This window comes from Callorhinus ursinus, unplaced genomic scaffold (assembly GCF_003265705.2).
Source record: "Callorhinus ursinus isolate GAN/ISIS: 27379988/994484 unplaced genomic scaffold, GSC_fseal_2.0 scaffold75, whole genome shotgun sequence".
In the NCBI taxonomy this organism is placed as follows: domain Eukaryota; kingdom Metazoa; phylum Chordata; class Mammalia; order Carnivora; family Otariidae; genus Callorhinus; species Callorhinus ursinus.
This window is the reverse complement of record NW_027397137.1, coordinates 2,969,555-2,990,223: the sequence shown is the minus strand read 5'-3', so window position 1 is coordinate 2,990,223 and position 20,669 is coordinate 2,969,555. Positions and strand designations below refer to the sequence as shown.

At 50.0% G+C, this 20,669-nt stretch overlaps 2 protein-coding genes across 5 annotated transcripts in view; one reads left to right on the top strand and one right to left on the bottom strand.

Moving 5' to 3' along the window:
* Positions 1-1,646, top strand: part of TMPRSS2 (transmembrane serine protease 2) — a 35,096-nt gene extending 33,450 nt beyond the window's left edge. For both annotated transcript variants that reach the window (XM_073887053.1, XM_025863512.2), the window contains exon 14: positions 164-1,646. In XM_073887053.1, the coding sequence (XP_073743154.1) occupies positions 164-175 (12 nt within the window). In that variant the 3' untranslated portion in view covers positions 176-1,646. The remainder of the gene's footprint in view (positions 1-163) is intronic.
* Positions 1,647-5,785: 4,139 nt separating this feature from the next.
* Positions 5,786-20,669, bottom strand: part of MX1 (MX dynamin like GTPase 1) — a 35,644-nt gene continuing 20,760 nt past the window's right edge. For all 3 annotated transcript variants that reach the window (XM_025863438.2, XM_025863437.2, XM_025863436.2), the window contains exons 10-15: positions 18,362-18,484; positions 17,889-18,030; positions 14,868-15,026; positions 12,657-12,733; positions 11,010-11,252; positions 5,786-6,470 (exon numbers count right to left, since the gene is read on the bottom strand). In XM_025863438.2, the coding sequence (XP_025719223.1) occupies positions 6,240-6,470; positions 11,010-11,252; positions 12,657-12,733; positions 14,868-15,026; positions 17,889-18,030; positions 18,362-18,484 (975 nt within the window). In that variant the 3' untranslated portion in view covers positions 5,786-6,239. The remainder of the gene's footprint in view (positions 6,471-11,009; positions 11,253-12,656; positions 12,734-14,867; positions 15,027-17,888; positions 18,031-18,361; positions 18,485-20,669) is intronic.

The window sequence follows — 20,669 nt, the reverse complement described above, 5'->3', positions numbered from 1 at the left end:
GCCAGCCCAACTCCTTGACCTTCGCGCCATAGGAGAAATATCTCTTGGTCCCTCTCAGCCTGCTCATTTATTTGGTGAGCAGTCAGTCTAGGAGAAAAAAATAATTTGCTGCTACCTTTTTATGGCTGAAAATAACATTGTTTCTTTTTTCCTTTCTGAACAGGCAAACAGCTAATCCCTACGGTCTTTGTCCTTGGCACTGTTCCTCGAGGAAATGAAGGGGCTGATTCTTCATTCCCTGAGCATAATGTATTTTTAGAAATGATTTGAAGGTCCTTTCATTGTTATTAAATAGTGAATTCATCTGTCTTTGGCACTCTCCACAGTTCTGTGCAAGCCACAGACCCTTTGCTCCCTGACCCCTCATCTAAAAGGGGTGACCAGGCCCAGCTGGGTGCGGGCGCCTAGGAGCCGATGCAAAGCAATGGGTTGGAGGCTGTCCGGTTGGGATTCCTTCCGAGCCCACCGCGGGGGCCACTTCTGGATGTACCTGGGGCCGGTGACTTCTCAGCTGCTGGATGGCTGGAGATAGAAAGGGAGAAAGCTGGGTGGGACCGTCAGGGGCAAGCTTCTGGGGTCACTGCCGGGGAGGGCTACCCCCGGCCAGTCTCCCCACAGGGGTCTTCGCTGACCATTTTTTAGTGCCTTCTCAGCAGCCCCGGGTGGTAGCTGGAAACAAAGGGAACAGCCCTTAATGGCTGAAGACAAGAACCTCAGCTCCTGCTCGTGAGGGGGAGAGTGTAGGCAGTTCCCTCCGAACAAGGAAAACCATCGCAAACACGAGCCCCCTGTGCACGGCTGGGCTGGTGGCCGCCGCATGTTGGGGGGGGGGCGCCCCCGAGGGAGACCCAGCCTCACTCCCCACCCTCTTCCTTGGAGGTTGTGGGGTGCCGTGGTGACCCTCTCGAGGCGAGGCCTTGCTAATCACATGGAAATTGAGGTCATCCCAGGGGAAATCAGGGATGTGTGATTGAAGATACACTGTTTCCATGTCGAGTTGCTACATGTTACTACCTCAGTGCTCACCTAGTCTTGGCCGGTGCCTCTAAGTAGTTGTTACTTTTGGCTCTTTGAAAGTATTGTCCTTGCCAAGTGCAAACAGCGGTGGACTTGAACTGCTTTGAACTGCTTTGCAAAGCGTTCTGTACACAAGCGTGCTGAAGCTCGCAACAAAGAAGAGAAAGGGGGTGTTTTGGACTCCCGGAGGCCCCTTCCTGCCCTTCAGGCTTCCCCTGGAGGGAAGGGCCGTGGTTGAATTGCCGACCGAGCTCGGAGCATCAATGGTCATGCTGTGAGTACTGCTTTCCCGAGGCTCTGCAGAGCCTCCGCTCTAGCACACTGGTTTCCCAAAAGAAAATGAATGATTCTACTGCTGCCGCTTAACCTTAAAGCGGAAGGTCATGGGGTCCCGTTCCCAGGATGCTTCTGATCATGTGCCTCCTCGGCGGCACCATCCCTGGGGACCTTCCAAACCCTCGGCACCCCACCTGCTCCCCAAGCCAAATTTTAAAAAGCATTGTCGTGGTGAGAACGTGTTCCTTCCTTAGCTTCTTTTCTGTGACCACTGTTTGTCTTCCTTTGTATCTTTTTGTTTTGTGTCTTTTTTAAACTGTAAAATTCAATTGTGAAATACTGTAAAAATAAATTATGCATTTTTTTTCCAAATGTTTATGGAGTCTTTGGAGGTCTGCATGGTATGCAGACCCAGTCTGTATCTCCTTGTAAGGCAGTTCTTGGGGACAGTGCTACCCTCAGCTCTCATGGATGCTAACCCCGTGGAGTCGGGTACTGTGAGCAGGAGAGTAAGACTGGGTGAGTTTTTTCTCTGCCTGAGAACAGAAATCCATTTCAATCCTTTGCATTCCGCAAATCCCGTGGGTCCTCCATACATGACAGGGAATTGTCTTCGTTATATCAAGATGTGTTAAAATTATGGAAAAAGTTGTAATAAAAAGGTAAAACACGCCTTTTTGTTAGGCAATACCCTCAGATACACCTGAGTCATTCATGGTAATTATGTACCATAAAACCAACACGAACACTGAAATAGTGAATCGTTGCTTCCAGGGGACAAACAGGGACAAGGTCAGGTGCCTGTGAGCCTCCAGTCTGTGAACCGATCAGTTCATGACCTTGTTTTGTGGGTGTTTGTGTTTAAAGACACCTAACTGAATATACACTGTTGATGCATTAACACTGAGCTCACCGCCAATGGCACCATCAGTCCTGTAGGAGCTTAGCCACACACGTGCTTTCTCTCTGAAGCATGTCTCAGCCTAGGGCTTATTAGCACAGCACTACACTTGGGGCCATTTTAAACAGCGAGATCACCGGCAAAAATACCAAAGTGCTGGAAAGGTGGCATTAACTAGACCAGGAGAGGACACTTGTTCACAGCGAGAGCTGAAACAAGGCAGGGCTTCACCTTGTCATTCCTCAGCTGGGAACATCAGGCAACCCACGTTTGGGGCTGCTATGCACACGTCCACCAAAGCACTGCGACTGTTGAGTTGGAAATTGCAAATTGTAGCAAGTAGGTGGATTAGCAAAGGATCCGCGAATAACGGGTCACAATTCCTAGAGTGTCCACATGGCATGGCGGCTGACAATCTTTTCAGTTATATTTTCCATGCTGGAGTCGCTTTGTGAGTGGTTTTACTCGTGGGTGAGGCTGTTTGCACTTAGAAGATCTAGCCAGAATGCCGAAGCTAGGGAGATATTGATACTTTGTATTAAAATCTTTATAGGAGGGCCCCCTGGGTGGCTCAGTCGTTGATCATCTGCCTTCGGCTCAGGTCATGATCCCAGGGTCCTGGGATCGAGCCCCACATCAGGCTCCCTGCTCGGCGGGAAGCCTGCTTCTCCCTCTCCCACTCCCCCTGCTTGTGTTCCCTCTCTCGCTGTCTCTGTCAAATAAAATCTTTGAAATAAAGCCTTTATAAATGATGTAAGTTAATTTACTTACTGTAAATAAACCCCAAATATTAATTAGAGAAAAGTGAATACACCAGTGTTGATAAGTGAATAATTTGTGCTGGGCATTATGTTGCCTCTTGATGCTGGCTCTGCGGGTCAGTTCCCAGCATTGAAACCTGTGCCCGCCTCGATGTCTCTCCAGCTGAGTTGTTAATGGGGGACAGTCCTGTCTTGAACCCAGGCTCCGGGCCAGTTCTCAGCCCTTCTCTCTGTTCTCCTATGGCTTACCTGATCCTGCTCTGATCCCAGAGTCTCTTCCCTTCCCTCCAAGACCTTACCCTGAGCCTGGATTTGTAAGGAGCTGCACACGCCGCTGGTTGGAGCCAAACCCCATGGCCCAGGCCCTCTGTCGCACTGGCCTCATCGAGGGTGATGTATGATGCGACACATACCAGAACGCCTTCTCCCAGTAAACCCAGCATTTTAAGAAAAGTACCAGAGTGAAGTGACATCTAAAAATTCACTAATGTCCCAGCTGCCCCATTTTTAAGGAACCAACCCCAAAAGTGGTGTTTGCTAAAAGTTCGCTGTGGTGACAGAGACTGAGCTTGTAACCAACTGAAATCCCGCAGAACCACTCAGAGAGCTTTCTTCCCTGGGAGGAAAAGGGTAGGTCTGACAAATGGAAAGCCAAGGTCCCTGTGCCTTCTGCTGTCTTCACTGCTCTGTGGTGGAGGATTTGCCACCAGAATTCCCTTCCTCTGAAACAAAAACGCATCTGGGGGACTTTTCTGGCTGACTGGTTGCTTTTGTCTTCGCTTTTCCTCGAAAAGGACAGTAATAAAAGCAAGGGCTCTGAAGCTTCTCAGAAGACCATCACGAATCCAGAAAGTCCTCTGAACAAATGCCCAGACCCCACTCCCTCTTACAGCATTAAGTGCTTACAGCATGTCAGCCCCTGTGTCCTGGAAAAATCAAGACTTCCTCTTTCAGTCAGTTCGATTCCATCCAGCCCCTCTCCTTGCTCTGCCCCAAACTCAGCCCCTTCCTGTGGGGTCATCGGAGCCCCAGACCAGACTTAGCTAAAGTGAGGGTTCATGAGTGGATATCGTAGATATTCTAGCATATTCTTCACAGACAGATGGACCTTCCTACTAGTGTTCGAAAGTGGGCAGCAGAATCTGGAGAGGCAGGCTCTGATCCTGGCGGCGTCCCTCCTGTGGGGGGTAGGGATGGCAGATGGGAGGACGGGGAGGGCGCTTCAACCCCTTGTCTGAGCTTGGCTGTCCTCGGAGCGAAGAAGTCACACCAGGTGGACTCCGGAGCGCTCTCTCCTCGAGTCCCGAACACATGGGAGAAGGGACAGTCCACTTCTCCCTTGTTGATGGCTGGTCAGAACAAGCCTGGGGGATCCCTAGACACCTGCTGTTTGGGGCCAAAATGAAAGTGATTGCAAGCACCTCATGAGCAGGCGTGCTCCCTGGGGAAATTCCATTCTCCGGAGCACATGCTCTCAGCTTTCTTCCTCCTGCTGCTCTTTCTGTCTCCAGGAAAATTGTAACCACAGCGAAGAAGACCCCTGAGCAACACTGACATCTCCCGGCTGCTCCCGGAGATGTTAATCAGGCCGGCCCGGCAGGGGGGAGCAGAGACGCTGGCCTGGATCTTTGTGCTCAAGGGGCACGTGCCCGTACTCTGCCTGCTGTAGGAGCGCCTGCACCACCCGCCTGCCTTCGCTCTTGCAAAAATCTCTGTGCATTGATAACTGCTTCCTTTTAGCCCGAGGGAAACCCGCCCCTGCCAGCGGTCAGTAGGTGTGTAATTGGCATGAAAGGCCCAAGGTGCTGCGCCACGCTGGGAGCTGATTGGGACTTGTTGAATGCCCATCCTTTTCCCGGCATCCGCTCTTGTAAGCAGATTCTGATTGTGCCAAAGCACTGGGGATCGTAGCATCCCAAGGATCATAAGGGACCTGGGAGATGGGGCTGGATGGGAGGGGACATGTCACTAGTCGGCTACCGGGGAGAGGCAGTCGCCTGGCTTGGCCTGAAGCCCCCACTGCCTGGGAAGGCACGGCTCCTGGGGCAGCTCCCCCCTTTCTGGACACCTGGTAGAAAGTGCTCCCACCGCCCACACTGGTTGTGTAGGATGTCTCTCCGGAGAGCATTCGCTCCCAGTGCTCCTTTGGACGGCTCTCCTGCAGGCAACTCGACCTTCTTTACAGGACCTGCTGGCAGATCCCTTTGTGCCCGGCCTGGCCACAGCCCGCTGTTCCGGTTCCCCGCGGCTGGGTGTCTGCGTGTGTCCCCAGCCCTGGCCAGACCAAGGAGAACAGTCGGGACTCTGCAGGGCTCCCCCAGGGCAACTCAGGGTCAGACATCTGCCTGCAAGACCCCGCCGGGCGCCGCCCCCACCCAGACGGGCTTGAATACTTTCAGCGCCGAGCCGGCCACCAGGCGACAGGAAAGCCGGACACATGATCAACCGCTGATGCATTTGCTGGTTTCTTTTTGTCTTTTTGTGAAATAATCAATTAACACCCACCACCTCATATACTTAATTCTTTTTCTTGTGAGAAGAACTTTTAAGGGTTACTCTCTTAGCGACTCTCAAATGCGCAACATAGTATTGTCAACGGGTTTATCTTCTAACTGGAAGCCTGGGCCTTTGACCCCCTTCACCCACTCCTCCTGTTCCATTTGTACTCCATTGCTTTACTTTTAGTCGCCGTCTGCCCCCGGCCCCTCGTGAACAACCACGTTCTCTGCTCGGCCACGGAGGGCAGCGTTAGTGCCCCATCATTTGCCCCACTGGGGTCCCACCCACTGTCATTTTCAGGCTTCTCCCCCCAGAACACAAGGCGTCAGAGCCGTGTCTGGTAGAAACGGTTTATTACAAATCGGTGAAATACAGCTGCTAAGAGTGCCCACGCACGTGGCACGAATGCTCCCAAAACATCAGCTGCACAAAAGCAAGTGGCACAAAGCAGGAACAAAGCCTTCTACGATGCTTCGCATGCACCGGTCCCCGGTGGGAGACGGAGAGGGTTCCGGAGGAACCATCCTGGGGGCGGAAACTCATTTTTCCTAACAGGGAAGGCGGCGGCGGCGGCCCCCCAGGACAAATCCCGATCTTCGTCAGGACCTACATCCTCTTACTAGCTCCCTGCCCACTCAGGGACAAGCACGGGTAATGACTGGAAAGACTGGTTGCTAACTCCTCGAGGATCTGTGACATGGGGTGGGGGGGGGCGAGGGGGGGAAAGCGCGGTCCTGCTCCCAGCAGATGTGCCCTGGAGGTGCGGGTGGGACAGGGAGCCCGCCTTAGCCGGGGAACTTGGCCAGGCGGCGCCGAGCCTGGGCCAGCCGCGCGAGCCGCTCCTTCAGCAACTTCCTCTTGTCGCTGGTGTCACTGCGCTCCTTCAGGAGCCAGTTGTGGGTGTCCTTGTCGTGGAGCAGCAGCAGCATATCCTTCTGCAGCTTCTGGCCGTACACTTGCAGGATGAAGTACTGGATGATCAGGGGGATGTGGCTGGAGATGCGGTTGGTGGCCTCCTGGCAGGGAAGAAGAGGTCACAGAGAGGGGGCTGACTCCAGCCTGCAAGCGTCAGGAGGGGCCGGGCGGCTGGCCGGGCAGATGCACGCCCCTGCCTGGGTCTCCAACCCAGCACTGTCGTCTGGGCTGGAGGCAGCGAGGAACCGGGTGCAGGGAGCCCCCCAGCCCTGACTCCAGCACCCCGCCGCGGACTCCTGACCACTCGCGTTCCTTCTGACCAGAGAGGGCAAAATGGGCTTGAAAAGGGTAAATGGACGGATTAGCAACTCTGCTGAAAAGATCTTACGACTTTTATTTTTAATCCACACTAAAATTATTTAGCTCTCAAAAGCCGCAGAGGGGCACTCTCTGCCGTCTCTGCATGTCTAAAGTCAGTTTCAACCCTCCCTCCTTCCTCCCCAGGCCCCACCTGTTGGTGAAAAGCGTCTTCCCTCTCAGAGGGAAGCCTGTCACCCCCTCAGGCTGCCCTCTCAGGAAGCCGATCCACTCCCTGTGCCTCCATTCCCTCCCCCAGAAAATAGACGATGAGCACCCGGCTTCCTGAGCTGGTGGAAAAGATGAAACAAGCTGAGAGAGAAAAGTTGGAAAAGGGGCCAGGTGTGGGACAAGTGCTTGGTGAAGGCCGCCGGACAGGCGGTGCGGCAGGGCTGGGACGCGGCTCTGTGCTCCAGGATGACAGCCAGCGAGGGGCGTGGCCAGCCACCATATGGAGATGGAGCGAAGCGGACGAGGCGCCCCCAGGGGATCCCACAGACTGGCCATGTCTGTGGGAAACGATCTCTTCGGGAACGGAGAAGAAATTTCTGAGTGGTGACAGTCAGCTGCCTTGGCCTTCTGCCCTGACCCTCCCGGGGCCCACGGGGCCATTGTGCCAATCGCTGACTTGGGGACACTTGCCCGATTTCACGATGAACACACAGGGAGAGGGGTGGCTGCAGGGACGGCTGCGTCCTGATCACGGAACAGCACATGCCCCCTCGCTGCAAAAGGGAGCTGAGGATGTAGGTGGAGTTAAGCTCCTTGGCTGACCTGAAACTAGGGAGAGTATCCTGCATTATCTGGAGGGCCCGGGGCAAAGGAGGGAGGCAGGCAGCGGATTCGGATGGGGTGTGGTCCGGAAGGAGGTCTGAGATGCAGCATCACTGGCTTTGGAGACGGAGGAGGGCCGCGTGCTGAGGACCACGGGCAGCCTCCAGAAGCTGCACCAGGCAAGGAGACAGATTCTCCCCTAGAACCTCAAGGAGGAGCACGGTCCCGCTGAAACCTTGATTTTAGCCGGGGAGGATCATATTTAACAGAGAAAAGTTGCATTCTCATTAAAGTCAGACAAGACGAGGCTGCCTGTTGGCTCCCCTGTTGTTTCCAGTTGTACTGAAAGGACCAGAAGAGGAAGCTTCGGGTATAAGGGGGATATAAAGCCATTGCTATTTGCAGCGTGGTGAGTGTTCATTGGGAAAATGCACAAGAATTGGCTGCAGAAACCATATCTAACAACAAACAAGACAAAATGGAAGAAAAGACTCACAGCAGAGATGTAGGAATAAACTTCAGAGTGTGCACAAAATCTATGCAGAGAAAACATTAAAACACTTCTGAGGCTCCCCCAAAAGGAGACCTTCAAGTGGAGAGACCCCTGATGTTCTTGGACAGAAAAGTTTCATGTCATAAAGATGTCGACTCTCCCTGGCAGACTGATAAATGAATATAATCGCAGTAAAGACGCCCAGCAGCTCTCTTCTCATCAGGAATGGGATAAGCTAATTCTACAATTCATACTGAAACTGGAACAAACAAGAAGGGGCAGAAAATGTCTGCCTAAAGAGAGGTGGGAGCACAGATCGTTGCCTGCCCGTGTTCACAGCAGCATTATCCAGAGTAGCCCGAAGGTGCAAACAAGTGAAATGCACATGGACAGATGAGCGGATAAACCCAATGTGGTTGGTCCATATGACCATATATCACTCTACTCTAAAGGGAAGGGCATTACAGCAAAGACAAACCCTGAGGACATTATGCTAAGTAAAATAAGCCAGACACAAAAGGATAGAGATTGCACAAGTCTACTTATCCGAGCTTCCTAGAATACGAAAATCCATAAAATTGGAGGGTACAATGGGAAGGCCAGGGGTGGCGGGAGGGGATGGGAAATCAGTGTTTCATGGGGATAGGGTGGGGACAGTCCTGGAGGTGCACGGTGAGGACGGCTGCACGACAGTGTGAGTGTGCTCAATGCCGCTGACCTGGGCACGTAAAGATGGTTAAGATGGTAAATGGTATGTGATGTATATTTTGCCACACTATAGAAAAGAAGAAGAAAGAAGTAGGCAGCATTTGGGAGGGTACCAGCTGCACTGGACATTTAAGCCTTGTATAAAAAGCTGCTAATGTAATCATGTCGATGCTGACATGTGAAAAGCAAACCAACAGAAGAGAATTCAGGATCTAGAAGAAGACCCCAGGACACAGAGGAAGAGGGTGATTGATTATGGGCATATTGCGCATCAGTAGGCCCGGGATGGGGTCTTCGGTGATGGTTCTAGGACGACCATCAGCCGTCTAGAGCAAGCCTCATTCTGGACGTCAAGTAATTCCAAATGGATCACAGGTTTAATATAAAAGTCGAAATGATACGTTACTGAAGAAAATATTGTAGACTTTGTTTCTAAATCTCAGAGACAAAGTCCAATGGCGTAAGTGGAGACATTATAAGACAAAAAGCATGGAAGCCCCACAAGGAAACAACCATTAAGTCCAATCCATAAATCTAAAACCTCCAGCATGGTCTAAAACCACCATAAAGAAAGCCACAGGGGCAGAGGACAAACTCTGGGGTATTTGCACCACAAATCGCTGGGATCTGAGACCCTGCTCTACAAAGTTTCTGCTGGAGGGATGGTTTCCTGAACAGGAAACAGAAATAACTCTTATGCTGTGAAACCATGTCCCACCTCATTGTAATAAGAGAAAATACAACAAAATGTCATAATATCAAAAAGCCAACAACTTCAGTGGTGACCAACTGCAAATGTGGAGGGAACAGGCCACCTGTGGGGAGAATTTACCAATGTAATTGAGTGTACCCTCACCCAGGTATGATATTTTCATGGATCAGCGTGGCCCAGCTAAAGGGCTCAGTTATTCAATCAAACGCTAACTTAGGTATTGCTGTGGAGGTATTTTGTAAATGTGGTTAACATCTCCATTTAGTTGATTCTGAGTAAGGGAGGTTATCTGAAATCACGAGAGTGGGCCTCATCTAATCAGTTGAAGGCCTTAAGTGCCAAACAGAGATTTTCCTGAAGAAGAAAGCTTTCCCTCCGAGGATGTCAAGAAACCAGAGAAGGACCTCTTTTGGGGAGAAGGGCTGGCTCAGGACGGGGTGGGTGGGGGACCCCTCTCGCCATCAACTCATTCTCCTCTCGGGATTCTGTGTGTGAGTGCATTACCTCCTCTAAACGCCTCTGTGAGGCACATGACCAGACAGGTGGTAGGCTTGACTGCGGGAGAAGCCAAGGTGCACAGGTGCCTCCTGACTTGCCTTTCACAGGCGTCACTCATGTGGGCACACATCCCAGCGTCTGCAGTCAATGGAGTCTGACCCTTGGTTTAGAGGCTGGTCCTCCAAGCGTGGTCTCTGTCCGGTAGTGCGGGCATCCCCTGGGAGCCCATTAGAAATGCAGAATCCAGGGCACCTGGGTGGCTCAGTCGTTAAGCATCTGCCTTCGGCTCAGGTCATGATCCCAGGGTCCTGGGATCGAGCCCTGCATCGGGCTCCCTGCTCCGCGGGGAAGCCTGCTTCTCCCTCTCCCACTCCCCCTGCTTGTGTTCCCTCTCTCTCTGTGTCTTTCTCTGTCAAACAAATAAATAAAATCTTAAAAAAAAAAAAAAGAAAAGAAATGCAGAATCCTGGCTCCACCTCAGACCTGCAATCCACATCTGTATTACAACCAGGTCCCAGGAGACCTGTGTGCACAGTCGAGTTTGAGAAGCCTTAAAGCATCCAAATAGCTGATGGAGATATCTGGTAAACCAAGATGACTACTTGCTTTACATGTCCAGATCCTGACCTATCTCAATGGCTCTGAGGTGCACATCCTTCCCCAGCATGAATGAGACTGCTTTTCACATTGTTTGAAACGGACAGTAGCCATCAAAGCATGTGTCTCTGTGAGTGGCTTCTACTGGGAACATGGCCATTGCATCTCGACACTGAGCTAAGGCGCCCTACCCACACTCATCTCACTGAAGATTCACAAGAACTGTGAGGAGATACAGCTTTACAGAGAAGAAAGCTGAGGCTCAGAGAGGTCAAGTAACTTGGCCAGGGCCGCACAGCCTGTCGACACCAGAAGGGAGTGGCTCCGAGCCACAGCCCCTGCTCGCCTCTCGGAGGCTCGATGCCTCCACGGACGCTCACGGAGAGGCCTGGAAGACGAGCCAGCTGGTGGTGGTCACCGCACAGAGACCGGGAGGCCAAAGAGACGCAATCACAAGGACACGTAATGAAAACCGCCTCCCAGAGACGCCCGCAGACTCACCTGACGGTAAGCCAGCAAATGCTCAAAGATGTCAGACAAGGAGATGTTTACTGAAGAAACTTCTTTGGAGCACATGCTGTTTATTTTTTTGTCCTTTTCTTTGTCCGACTCCTCTCGGACCCTCTGCAATGCACACTGATAGACCTGGTCCTGGCAGTACACGATCTGCTCCATTTGGAAGTGAAGGCGGATGGACTTCTCAGCTTCTTTTTCTAGTTCAAATTTAATGTCTTCAATTTTGGACTACGGCAAAAGAGGAGCAAAACGAAGAGCCCTCAGAAACAAATCACCGGCTCAAGGAAGGAGGTCCTCTGTGGAGCCCACGGCTAGCTGGCTCCCAAGTGAGCCAAGGCAGCACCTTGCTGTGGGGCAGCCTTCTGCACCCCGCACTGGCTTGTCTAGGATGGGGCTCCCACCCCAACTGCGGCTCGGGACCTCCGGGAGCCTGACCCCCCACCTGAACCTGGGAACCCGCACGGGCCAATGTCTCAGCTTCTTTCTTTCTCTTTGGGGGGCTTTCCCATCGAAGCAGGACTATACGCCCCATCAGAGAGCTCAGGGGGTAAAAGGGGGGGGCAAAATTTAAATCTGTGCAATTCTGTATGCTTCATGTTTGGAGAATCTGGCTGCCACCAGGCCGGGGTGTAGATCTCTCACATAGAAAATATCTGGACTCCCCAGAGCTCGCACTCGGGGCCACTGAGTGTGACACATAGTGCTAGGTGCACCCCAAACATTTTCTTCTGTGTTCATTCCAGAGGACCAGGCAGCGTAAGTAGCCCACCCCAAGCCCCCGAGCCTGCACAAGGCCAAGCCAGTCTTCCCAGCGGTGCTGGGTGCCTGGGGTGCAATGCATGTGTCCCCCCAAATTTATATGTTGAAAGCCTAATCCCCAGTGTGGTGGCATCGGAGGGGGGGCCTTTAGGGGGTCAGGCCATGACAATGAAGCCCTTACAGATGGGGTCCATGCCCTTGTAAGAAGAGACACCTGAGTGCTTTCTTTCTCCCTTACTCTCTCCCTCTCTCCCTCTCTCCCTCTCTGTCTCTCTCTGTGTTGTGAGGATACAAGGAGAAAGCAGCCACAAGCCAGGAATCGGGCCCTCATCAGACACGGGATCTGAGCACCTCGATCTGGGCCCTCCAGCCTCCGGAACAGGAGCACTCAGTGACTATCACGTAAGCTGGCCAGGCTGCGCTCTGGGCCACGGGAGCCTGAGCTGAGCCGTGGGGGAGCCCCTGTTTCTGAGAGTGGAAGAGTCTCTCGACAGCGTGAAGTGGGGGGTCTTACTTCCTCCTGACTGTTCGCTCTTGGGAGACGCCATTTGCCCGTGCGGCCTCCTCAGTGACTTTCAAGGTTAGGGCCATTTTCTTCAGAGGCGACAATGTTCCACACAAACTACGGGTCTCCTTCGTTCTTGTGATTTTGAGGATTTTCTTTCTATATTCCATCTCACTCACTCGGTCTGCCTTACTGCTTCTAACCAGACATCGCTGGTGATACCACTAGTAAAGTTCACTAATGAGCTTGACTATTTGCTTCTCCAAATACCCCGTAAAGTTGAAATGGTCTCAATCCAAGAAATTTGTTTTCCAGCATCAGGCTGACTTTTTTTTTTTTTTTTTTTTTAGACATGTGGTCAGTTTTACCTTGGTAGTTCTGTAGAGGTTGAAAAATTCAGCAAAATTTGCTTCCGAAATATCTGTGAAGGCAGCTTGGACCATATCTGAGGAAAAAACAAGACTCATTCATAATTGTAGGTTGCAAAAAACAACAACAAAAAAAGAGGATGAAAAAATGTCCAGAAATGAAGTTTCCTCCCCTCCCTTCTGTCCCTTCTTCCCACTCAGGGACGGAGGGCGTGCCTTTTTTTGCTGGAGAGCTCTCTGGAAGAATTTCAAAGTCCAATTGTTCCCTGGCATATTTCTTTGACATTTAAAATTTTCATCCTGGGGCGCCTGCGTGGCACAGTCAGTTGAGCATCCGACTCTTGGTTTTGGCTTAGGCCATGATCTCAGGGTCGTGAGATCGAGCCCTGAGTCGGGCTCTGTGCTCAGCAGGGAGTCTGCTTGGGATTCTCTCTCCCTCTCCCTCTGCCCATCCCTGCTGCATGCTCACTCTCAAATAAATAAAATCTTAAAAAAACATTTTTTTCATCCTAAGCAGATACAGTTGCAAAGAATGTAATCTCTGGTAGGTTATAAATATGTTAATATTTTAAGTAAGACACAGCACTCTCAAATATATCAATGGGCTCTAAATGTCCATGTTATCCATTTAAAAAAAATACGAACATGCTCTTATTCAATCAGAAAATTTACATTATTTCTTTCTATTTTTGAAACTCCTCATATTTCCATTTGACTTCCTCACAGAAATTTTATCCCAATATGATGGGCAGCATCTTTATGTTTGAAAAACTTTTTAAAGTAGGCTTCATGCCCAGCATGGAGCCCAACACTGGATTTGAACTCATGACCTTGAGATCAAGACATGAGCCACGATCAAGAATTGGACACTCAACCGACTGAGCCACCCAGGCATCCTGAAAATCTTTTATTGACTCCACATCATATCTTTCTGAAACAGAAGTAGGTATATATATATATAATATACCCATATACATATATATGTACACACACACCCATATGTATATATACCCATATATATATATATATATGTGAGTTTTAAAGGATTTTTTTAGTTTTAAAAACTAAAAGTTTTTAAAAGTTTAAAAAAGTTAAAAAAGTTTAAGAGGTTTTTAAAAAAAGTTTGAAACACATATATATATGGGTTTTAAAAAATATTTTTTTCTGTGACTATAAAGCTCTAAGCACTACCAATTTTCTTTGAGTAAATTAAGAGTGCAAAATGGATCGACACAACACAAATACCAATTTTAATACACAACTATTAAGACTAAAGGTAAAATTATATTAGAAATACATCTCTTAAGGTGCTGTCATGGGACTGCCCCCAACCTGTATGGGTTCACGGATCCAGAGTGATTATTACTTCTTGCTGAAACGAGACAGCTGAGGTGTGAGTGACAATATGGCGTCCGCCACGGTGGGGACAAAGAAAATGATTCCAGTGAATGTCTGGGAAACCAGAGAGCACGGCAGTTACAGGAGAAAGGAGCGGTCAGGCCTGTGGAGGGCTGTGTCTCTCCTTGTCTCACCTCGCCACCTCTGGGGAGGAGAGAGGGGCTGGAGATGGAGCTGATCATTGATTATGTCTTTGTGATAACTGATTACACCTCCTTTAAATCCCCTAAATGACAGGGTTCAGAGAGCTTCCAGGTTGGTGAACACACCCACATGCCAAGAGGGTGGTGCCCTCCCCCCCCGCCACGGGACAAAAGCACCTGCCCTCGGGACCCTCCCAGACCTCCTCTATGTATCTCCTTCATTCACATCTTTTATAATAAACTGGCAAAGGTAAGTACATCCTTTAAAATAAGCCAGCAGAGATAAGTAAAGTGTGTTCCTGAGTCCTGTGAGCTCTTCCAGCAAATTATAGTATCTGAGGAGGGGGCTGTGGGAACTCCAATTTCTAGCCTGTCCATCAGAAGCACGGTCTAAAGAGGGGGGGGCGGTCCTGTAGGGCCGAGCCCTTAAGCTGGAGGATGGGTGCTAACTCAGTTATTGTTGGAACTGAACTGAAATGTTGAACACCTAGTTGGTGTCCAGAGAACCAGAGAATTAATTGGGTTCTTGGAGGTTAAAGAACACCCAGGAGGAGAGCTTGGAGTTTAAAAAACACCCCAGGAGGAGAGCTGTGGAGTTCAACACTGGTTTGGGCTCAAGCCTTTCATTGCCCTAGAAATAAAATGCCTACAAGCAAAATCAAGAACTCACCAGTTATCGTGTGCAGCATATAGACAGCTGGTTCTTCTAGTTCTTTGATTTGCTGTTTTATGATAATCTCAAACGTTTTGTAATTGACAAACCCTGGCAGCTCTCGGCCACGATACCGATTTTCAAATCTCTCGATTTGTTTACATATAGCTTTGTAACCTGGAAAAGAAGAGTTCTGAGTTATTTTAAAAATTAACTTTGTGGGTTTTTTTTTTAAACACAATACCATTCTGGACTTTCTGAAAACACAGAGAGGCAAGGGAAAAAAAAACCAAATCTGATTTGCAAATTGAAAAAAAAATTCAGGGATTGCAATAAAAAAAAAATGGATCTCAAGACCATTTTCCTTAAGTCATCTCAAGATGGTTAAGTATAGCGTCAGGTGTGAGGCCAGAGGGCAGCGAACTGCACAAGCCAGGAGGATGAAATCGGGGGAAGGAATTTCCTCTTGGGTAAGAAATTCTATAGATGTTTACCAAAGAAATTGTACCACCATTCAGAATCAGCGACACGTCACGTATCCACATATCCACATACAATAGCAGGTGTAGAAAGTGTTTATAAATCAGACGAGATAACAGAGTAACCAGGTACATAAGATTACTGCTCACTACATAAAACATTTTGTTTCCTCTTTATACTTTGGGAATTCTTTTTATTCTCAACAAACTGGACTATAGAGGATACCTCTGCTGGTGGAAGTCTTTTTGAAGAACTAACCAGGAGTCGCGGTCCGGGTCTCCTCTTTTGGTCGGGAGAAATTTTCCCATAGGTATTTTTTTTAATCGAGATATAATTCACATACTATAAAATTCACCCTAGTAAAGCATACAGCTCAGTGATTTTTAGTATAGTAACGACATTGTGCAACCATCCCCACCAGCTAATTCTCAAGTACTTCTATCACCCCAAGGAACCCTCTGTCTGTCAGCACACACTCCCCATTCCCCACCCCCCTTGGCCCCTGGAAACCACTAATCTACTTTCTATCTCTATGGATTTGCCTGCTCTTGACATTTCATGTCAATGGAATCCAAAGACCTGTGGCTTTTTGTGTCTCACTTCCTTCACTTAGCATGATGTCTTCAAGGTTCATCCATGTTGTAGCATGTTTAGTGTTTCATGCCTTTCCATGGCTGAATAATAGTCCATTGTCTGCTGTCAAAGGCTGAATTGTATGTCCCCATAAATTGATATGTTTGAAGCCTTAATCCCTAGCGCCTCGGAAATGTGATTGCGTTGGAGATACAACCTTTAAGAGGTGATCAAATCCAATCTGACTGGTATCCTTATAGGAAGGAAATAGGACAGAGACCCACACAGGAAAGACACAGGGAGGAGGTGGTGTCTGCAAGCCAAGGAGAGAGGCAAGGCGTCTGGAGAATCCAAACCTGCTGGTAATCGGTCTTAGACTTCCAGTCCCCAGAACTGTAAGAAAATCGGCTTTTGTTGTTTAAGATCCCCGGTCTTTGTAATGAGAACCCTAGCAGACCAGCAATGAGTACACGGACACATGCTAGCCTTCCTAGTGGGTGTGAGGTGGGGTCTCCCATGGCTTTGGTTTGAGTTCCTCTGATGGTTAATGACGCTGAGCATCTATTCCTGCATTGTGAGCCATTTGTATTTCTTCTTTTAGAGAAATGTCTACTCCTTTGTCCATCTTTAATTTGGGTTTGTCTTTTTGTTGTTGAATCCTAAGAGTTCTTTGTATGTTCTGGATACTGGGCCCTTATCGGATGTGTGATTTGCAAATAATTTCTCCAGTTCTGTATGTGTGAGGGGGGGTGTCCTTTGACACACACAAGTTTTTAATCTTGATGAAGTCCACTTTGTCTATTATTCTATTTGTGTGCGCTGTGGGTGTCCTATCTAAAAACCGCTGCCTAAGCCAAGGTCATGAAGATTCAAATCTACATCTTCTTCTAAGAGTTTTATAGTTCTAGGGCTCACATTTTGGTTTCTGATCCATTTTGAGTTTCTCTTTGTATAAGGAGTGAGTAGGGGGCCTGAGTTCATTTTCTTGCATGTGGGTGCCCAGTGTTGGGAGGAATGAGGATCTTAAAAAAATGAGCTATTTTCTCATGGGCTGTGTGCGTAAGCTTGCTGAGCAATACAGGAGGGGGTTGCTGGAGGTCAAGACTGTTAGCTTCCTTGAAAGGGACAGCGGCCCTTCCCTGATGGAGGATCACACCACAGGCAGTTGTTCAACCCTTTGCACTGTGGATTCAGCTCCAGGAAGCAGCACGGGAGCTGTGCAGCTGGGGCACGGGACCACCCCATTTTTCCAACAAAGAACACCGTTATTCATCTTGTCCTGCCCTCCGTGCCTCAGCCAAGGAACAAAGAGGACTGAGATGTGTGGCCTTGGAATTACATAAAAAACGGCATGACTTAATCCCCCACGTTCATTACGCAAAGCCGAGGACAATGGTCAACGTGAACGTTCAGTCAGCTGAAATGAGTTATGGCACCCACCAGGCTGCCGGAATAAAAGCGAAGTCCCTTAAAATTTCCCTGCAGCCTTATCACTGGTCAGTATAGGATTTACTTTAAGCTTCTTGAAATATTAAAAAGTAAACTTCAGGTCACACTTTCTACCTCTCTCGGACTCTTGAGAACTTGGTGCTGCAAGGTGGTGCCTAGGTGTGTTTCATTTCCTTTGCGTTGCTGCCGCAACGATAAAATCCGCTGAGATAAAGGCTTCAGGGCTGTGGCCAGCTGACCGAGACCCAAGCGACTTCATCCCGGGGCCGCAGAGAGCACGTGGCAGGTTGACCCGCTGCTGCGGATGGAGGGCTGATTCTGGTGGACGCCTGGGCGGACCCGGGCCGATCCCCTGGCGTGTTCTGAGATCTGCAGCCGATGCCTGCCGGCCCAGGTTCAGTGATGTGGGCCGGGGCACCCGTGGTTTCCACATCCCGCGCCCCCTGCGCCAGCACCCGTGCCAGCCGCACCACCTGCCCTCCCGCGGCCCCCCACTCCGGCGCGCTCGCCAGGCCGACGGCAGCGCCCCGGACGCACCTCGTTGGAACCTCTTCTCAATCACCAAGCTCCATTTGTGGAACTCGTTCCGGATTTTGGTAAAGAGCCGACACTCGTCCTCCCCCACAAATTCTTCCCCTTCAGTTAAGGAGGTGATGTCATGGTTAAAGGCATTAATTTTCTGTCAAGAAGGAGAACAGAAGTATCAGTGGGGATATTCCAAACACAAGGACGTTTGGAGGTCGCATGGAGGCTGAGGGCGGGTGAGCCACTCCTGGCCACCTTACGGGGTGACAGACCCCCACGCTCTGCCCTGACTGCCTCAGACTCTCGGGGAGCACACATGGCACCTGTCAGTCCCTGCCCACGGTCCCTCCACCCCAGCCCCTGTTGGTGCTGAGCGGGCCGACCGAGCCTGGGTCAGCTTGCCGGGAGCAAGAAGCAAGTGCGTGAGGCACCAGATCCCTTTCCGGACGACGATGTCCCGACTGGAGGCGATGGGCCGTACTCACTTCTATCAGAAAAAACATCTTTTCATGCTCCTCTTCAGGCACGTCGGAACCATATTTTTGTAACTCCTCTGTTATTTTCTCATAATTTTCCTTTATCTGATTTTCTAACAGGGGCAGAGTTTTCTGAGGAAAACAGAAAATAATGCGCAGACGTGAATATGGACAGGGAAGGAGCAGGAGCTCCCAGGCCTCCTTCTGCTCAAGAGAAGAAGGATGAGGGCGTGTTAGCGGGTGCCAAAGCCACCCGGCCCTCCCCACGGCCCTGCTCCCCGGGGCACAGCCTCACGGACGCGCTGAGGCGTCCGCTCCATGTGGCGCCTCCCCCATCAGAGCAACGCTAGGAACGATTCCTTCTGTGGTCATGTCACAGCCACCCTGCAGGCAGGTGAGAAAGAGCCACTCATCCGGTGGGCTCTGAAAAAGTGGCAGTTGGGATCATCCGAGATTCAGTCACTCTTATGCTGTTCGCAGACGAACACCATCGGGGACTTCTGTCTCTGATGACATGGTGGACGGCAGGCACCAGCTCCCTCTTCCACCACAAACACCGATAAATGTTGGCTGACAGGTGGAAAGCGTCGCTGGAAGTGCATTGGTGAGTGGGCAGGGACAGGGCAGACACTCCGAGGCACGGCCAGGTGACGTGAGTGCCCTGGGACGGGCAAGGAGAGCAGGAGTAGAGCCAGATTTGGCCTCACGGGGCATTTGTAGCAAAGAAACGTGGAGCTTACGTTTCAGAGCCTGACTTGGCTGGGGCAAAGAATAAATCCGGGTGGGCTTGCTCGAGGCAGGGAGTCTAATGAGCCAGGATCTTCTTTCTACATAAAGCTGGGACCCCAGAGAGCCATGCTCTCCCTATATGGGTCAGCTAGGAACAACCCTGCCCTCCCTCTCCATTCTTGGGGACTGCACGGGACACTGAACCCGGAGCTGAGTGGAAGAACATAAAATCTCTGTAACCACAAGCCAGCCCTCAAACAGGTTTGCCGCCCCAATTTGCATTCCTGGAGGGGTCCCCCAAAACCTCAAGCTGAGAATCTAAAGTGGTTTAGGCAGGAGGCCCTTCCAAGGGGCTGGCAGAAGCAAATCTGCCTCTCCCTGGAGAAACGGATTTTGAACCTGGGCTTCCATGAATGCCTGCAGATCAAGTTCCAAAACAGACAGGGCCAAAGTCAAAACCCTAACCCAGGTCATTGTGGGGGATGGCCAGCGGAACCCAGAGCACCAAGGCTTCTGACACGGGGATTATCAAGCACAAAATACAACAGAGATGTGTGCAAAGAAATCTTTTTAAGGGATCGCAGTCGGGAAACTGCAAGCGATTGTGTCTAGACAAATTTAAAAAAGAACCACAGGGAGATCTAAAATATGAAATATATGATCATTACAATTACCAAGACATTATGACAGTGGCTAGTAAGGAGAAAGGAAAAGTTGATGCATTGCCAATAAGATTTTAATTTTTAATTAGGCCAAGCGGATCTAGTCTATCAGCTCCCACCCAACGTGTGGGACGAGCAGCATCCACACCATCAGGGAGCTTGCTGGAAATGGAGAATCCCAAGCTGCACTCGAGACCCACTGAACCAAGCCTGCACCTTCACACGATCCCCAGGAGATCCGTTAGTGGGTCAGTCAGCCCACATGGTGGAGCTTTGGGTTTGTGGGATTCTATTCAGAAAACGGACAGCTCACCATACGACCCAGCAATTGCACTACTGGGTATTTACCCCAAAGATACAAATGTAGTGATCCGAAGGGGTATGTGCACCCCGATGTTTATAGCAGCAATGTCCACAATAACCAAACTGTGGAAAGAGCCAAGACGTCCATCGACAGATGAATGGATAAAGAAGATGTGGTATATATACACAATGGAATATTATGCAGCCATCAAAAGGAATGAGATCTTGCCATTTGCAACGACATGGATGGAACTGGAGGGTGTTATGCTGAGTGAAATAAGTCAATCAGAGAAAGACTTGTATCATATGACCTCACTGATATGAGGAATTCTTAATCTCAGGAAACAAACTGACGGCTGCTGGAGTGGTGGGGGTGGGGAGGGATGGGGTGGCTGGGTGATAGACATTGGGGAGGGTATGTGCTATGGTGAGCGCTGTGCATTGTGCAAGACTGTTGAATCACAGACCTGTACCTCTGAAACAACTAATACATTATATGTGAAGAAGAAGAAAGAAGAAGAAGAAGAAGAAGAAGAAGAAGAAGAGGAAGAGGAAGAGGAAGAGGAAGAGGAAGAGGAAGAAGAAGAAGAAGAAGAAGAAGAAGAAGAAGAAGAAGAAGAAGA